General features: G+C 46.2%; 1 protein-coding gene across 1 annotated transcript in view; it reads left to right on the top strand.

The window, feature by feature from the left end:
• The first annotated feature begins 4,567 nt into the window (after nt 1–4,567).
• Nucleotides 4,568–4,784, top strand: part of LYPD6 (LY6/PLAUR domain containing 6) — a 7,122-nt gene continuing 6,905 nt past the window's right edge. The window contains exon 1 of the mRNA XM_010076949.1: nt 4,568–4,685. Coding sequence (XP_010075251.1) covers nt 4,568–4,685 — 118 coding nt within the window. The remainder of the gene's footprint in view (nt 4,686–4,784) is intronic.

The following is a 4,784-nucleotide window of genomic DNA, read 5'->3' as shown; positions in this document are numbered from 1 at the left end:
AATTGAGCAGGGTAGTGGTGGAGGGGGGAAATTGCAAACAGAGCTGGCGAAGGTGCCAATAGTCTCTGGGATTGCTGTCTGGGATCCTGCACAGCTGGGAGATGGGGAACCTTCCATTGCAATTCAGAGTTGTCCTTGGACAGTGATGGTGTGACGCAGACAGAGAGTTGGGGTTTGGTTTTTGAAGCTGTAGAGAGGTGCAAATCATAGAATCACAGAGTGGTTTGGGCTGGAAGGGACCTTAAAGACCATCCAGTTCCAACCACCTGCCATGGGCAGGGACACCTCCCACTAGGCCATAGCTGGTAGATTCAGTGGTGGAAACTCCAACCTGGAGCTTTACGTGAACTAGAAGAAAGGCAGGAGGGAAATCTACAGAACAGGGAATGAATTCTTACGTTATTTGGGAAAGTCACATTAGTGATGTGCGTAAGGAGGAGTTACTGTTGGGTAGACTTTGCATCCAAGAACCGACCTTCCAGCGTTGTCACACTAGTTGCCCACAAACCAGGAATCCTTCATGCCTGGCTTTGGCCAAATGTTTGTATGGGATGGTTTGGTGTCTGACTCTGTTTTTATTTTTATTTTCTTTTTCTCCTGAAATGTTGCAACATTTGCTGCAGCCTTGAAGCTCATGGCCTTCAGTCAAGGTCAGCTAGCAGATATCTACTGAGCTTGCCAGAGGGACAGTAATAAATACATCCTCACAAATAGTTGTCCTATCCATCAACGCATCTTCCCCGGAAACCGGAGGTCTGACGTTTGGCAGCACCTCTGCTCAAGGGCTCCCTGGTCCTTCCTTGGAGGATGGGGACCTTTCATTGTCTCCAGCGCTGGTGACAACGAGGATGAGATATGTCTTCCCTAATGAGACCTGACAAATGGGCAACTGGGCTGCTGCTTAGGGAACTTAATGGTTAATTTCCATAGCGCCGTGTCGGGGCAAAGGGCAGGAAGAAGTAATCCTGCTGCAGAGCGGGGATGGGGATGCCTTTCCGTCTGAAAGGTGCTGGTGAAGCTGGAAAGATTGAGTTAACCAGGATTTCTGTGTCAGCGCCCAGGACCTTTTCTAAACAGACTTGTATGATCTAAATACCATGTGACGATTTCCCCTCGCCGCAATCCGGTATCGAATTCAGAGCGGGCCATGCCGTTTCCCATTAGGTTGGAATTAGTTAATTCAGAAGGAAAAAAATGTGTGCCCGTGCGCTGGAGAACCAGTCTGTAGGAGCCGATATGTCAACAATAACTGCTTGAAAAAAATTGTTTTGTACAAAGTTTGGTGGTGTTGGCTGAAAGCCATGGGTTAAAGGGGCTGGAGAGCAAAAGAAAAAGCCTTCATGCCCTTGATGGAGCTTCTTAGGGCTTATAGGATTCATGAAGAGAAGCTGTCTTTGGAGAAAAACATCATTTGGGGTGATTTTTGGGGAAAAAGTCAACTGAAAACAATTTTTTGTCAAAACTCTGCAGGTTTTAAGACAGTGCATCCATATATAGATCCTTTAAAAACAAAAAAGCAATCATTTCATTTTTATGTCCAAAAACAATGAGTGTGCTGAACAGGAATTATTGAATATGTTTTGATTTAATTCAGAATAGCTTTTGCTATTCCACTCTGTGAAATATCAGTATTACCCTCAACATCAACGAATATTGTCCCAAGCGGATGGTTACACTTGTACATGTATTTTGCCCCCTGTGAAAGACAGAACTACATGTACCCGTGTGCATGTACTCAAAATATTGGTGAAGTACTGAGTATCCAGGTTTCTGACAGTAGGTGCTTCTATTTTATACTACCTATGTGTGTACGAAATGACCAAGTAGAACACAATTTTTTGTCAAGAGCTGTGACTATAACAGTGACAGGTTTTGTTCGTTTTAATTCCTTACCTATAATTAAATCTCTTTCAAACCTATAAAATAGAAGTAGGGAAATGAATTCTATATATTCATTTCTGGTTCTTGCAACTTGTTAGAAGTGGTGTTGGCGATTAAGCTACTTGTGATTACAAGAGGCGTGATGTGAGTATTTTTAGCGTGCAGCTGCAGGATTTCTGCCGCCCTTTCGGGGAGGACTAACAGCCACTTGTCTTCTGGATCTGACAACTAGGCAAATACTAACAGCTGCACCCAGATCTGGAGGTGGGCTGAAAAAGCACATGGTCCCATTAAAGGGAGTGTGTACAATAAAGGGAAACTGGTGTCCTCAACTGGAAGACTGGTCAGTACCATAAATACAAAAGATTTTTATGATTGTGATCAGAAAACCCAACAAATTATTTTTATAGCTGTGAGGAATTCTTGATATTATTTTTATCTTTCTATTTATTGTGGATGCCCCATCCCTGGAGGGGTTCAAGGCCAGGTTGGATGAGGCTTTGGGCAACCTGGGCTGGTGGGAGGGGTCCCTGCCCATGGCAGTGGAACCCTATGGTCTTTCAGGTCCCTTCCAACCCAAACCCTTCCATGGTTCTATTTTAATCTTGCTGTGTTTTAACTTAAAATATTGCTATTTGTCCTTTATGTTGATAACAGATGTTAACCATAGGTTGCTGCTGAGAGTTAGGGTTGAACTATGAAGACCTCCTCTCTCTGGGATGAGGGGGTCCTAATTTTTTTGTGCTGTAACATTGCTGCTGAGACCATGTGAACTGACAGTTTCACTCCACACTGCTGATTTCTTGAATAATGGGGCTTGTAAAATTGGTCTCGTTTCATACAGGATTAAAAAAAAAAAAATTCCCAAAATCTCTCTCTAGTATAAATATTAAGTAAGTTCCACATGTGAAAACCCAGTTGCTGTTGAGCGGCTCTGTCTAAGCCATGGACTGGACCATAATCCACCCATCGCCGTTGCTTCTGCAGCCGATGGCTCCCATTGTCCTTGGCCCAGGACCATCAGGACGGTGTCAGCATTTGGCCAGCCTGGCTCCAGTTCTGTGTGTTTCTAGCCCTGAGGAATTAAAAAATGTGAATAATCCTGAATCCATGCATGTACCTGGCATCCTCGCCGAGGTGGGCTCCAGACCCCCCAGAGAGCCGCTGGTCCCATTTCTTTCATCTTTCCTATGGCTAGGAGAGGCTGGCTTTATTTCCTTTTTGCTTCTAATCAGGATTTTATTTTCCCCAGCTGATATGCATCTATGGAGTAAACAAGTAAACCCAATGGAAATTGGGATTTCGCTCTTCGTATGTTACAACAAAATTTAATGCGCCACGCTATGTGTTATCTGTTTCCTTCACTGTTTTTATGGATTTTCACCATAAATAAAAGGGCTGTTTTCAGACAAGAGCCAAAGATAACGACAACTCCTTGATGGCCGTCACACTGCTGGTCCTGTGTGTGCCTCTGCTGCAAGACCGACATTTGGAGGCAGAGGTGGAAGGTGACATCCCCACCCTGGGACATCTTTCCTGAAAAAAAAAAAAAACACCAAACAAAAAAAATTGATTTATGGAATAATAGCTACCACGCTTTCAAAGTTGTTTAGGAAACAGCTGGGTATTGCAGATCTCTTGGTCAGGCTGGGTGGAAAAAAAACCCAACCCAACTCAACCCTGTGTGTGCTGGATGGATGCCAGTGGCCAGGGGAAACCGGTGGCTCCTGCCTGGCTCGGCGGCCGCATCCTTTTCAGCGCTTCCCTGTCCTGCTCAGTTTTTGAGTCATGTTTTTATAATTTTTAAGGCATTGTAATAACATGTGTTATTTAACGATGCATTGGTGTTTTCTGTTCCTGGAGGGCTCCCCACAGCCTGTGTGCAGGGACTGGGATGCTCCTGGAAGCTGCTGGTTTTGGGATGGCTTCATGAGTGGTACCGTGGCGGGTGTTTGTTTCTGTTTAAATTAGTTTCCTTCGTTCAGGGACACGAGAAAAATACGCTGCAGCATTTGTCAACAGTATCACGGAGGGAATAAGACCCTTTGGAGCACGGATGAGGGAAATGCAATAATCACTTTGTGTTATTAACAGCAGCCAGCTGAAGGTAAAGACAACCTGCAGCAGCTGGTGCTCCTTGACTTTCCCCAGACACATGGAAAGTAACGTGGAGCTTCTGGTTTGCCAAAAAAGGTGCATTTTTGAAGGGCATGAACCGGTGTGGGAGACCCATCACTGCTCCCCTGGGCACCCTAACAGGTCTCCACTTATCCTGTTTCCTTTGTTTCCAGTCTAATTCTTCAATTCTTGAGGTTCTTCAATTCTTGAAGCTCTTCAATTATTTTCCAGTATTCTCTAAAAGAAGTAGTTAAATCCTGTTGCAGTGCAGTCTCCAGCGACTTCTTCCATGTCCTGCTGAGGTTTTTGAAAACCAGTCGCTGCCCAGTTAAATTGTGAGCAGTGACAAACCAACCACTCATCCCCTTGGCTCCCATTTGCAGCTCTGGCTGGGAGAGAGTTTGCCTGAGGACAGCTGAAGGGCCACGGGACCATCACGGTTTTGGTGAGGTTGGGTTACCAAGGTGGTGGCCAGGCTCTTGGCGTGTTTGCTTTTCTCATCCCTATTCTCTGCTCTTGCCCAGGTGAGATTTTTTCAGCCACCGCATGAGTACGTCCTCGCCCGGCGATGGTCTGGCAGCCCCCGCCGGCGTGCGTGCTGCTGCTCGGCGTGCTGACCGGCGCCCTGCCACCCGTCCAGCCCCGGGACTTCACCCTGAAGGACATCGTCTACCTCCACCCTTCCAGTAAGCCACCTTTGCGCGGGCTGCAGGGCCCCGGCCGGCCACGGTGCGGGGGTAAGGACGAGGGAGAAGGTGTGTTAAGGCAGCAGAAGCATCAGGGTT

Source organism: Pterocles gutturalis, unplaced genomic scaffold (assembly GCF_000699245.1).
Source record: "Pterocles gutturalis isolate BGI_N339 unplaced genomic scaffold, ASM69924v1 scaffold11723, whole genome shotgun sequence".
NCBI classification, from domain to species: domain Eukaryota; kingdom Metazoa; phylum Chordata; class Aves; order Pterocliformes; family Pteroclidae; genus Pterocles; species Pterocles gutturalis.
The sequence above is the reverse complement of the archived record's forward strand: the minus strand, read 5'-3'. Positions and strand labels throughout refer to the sequence as shown.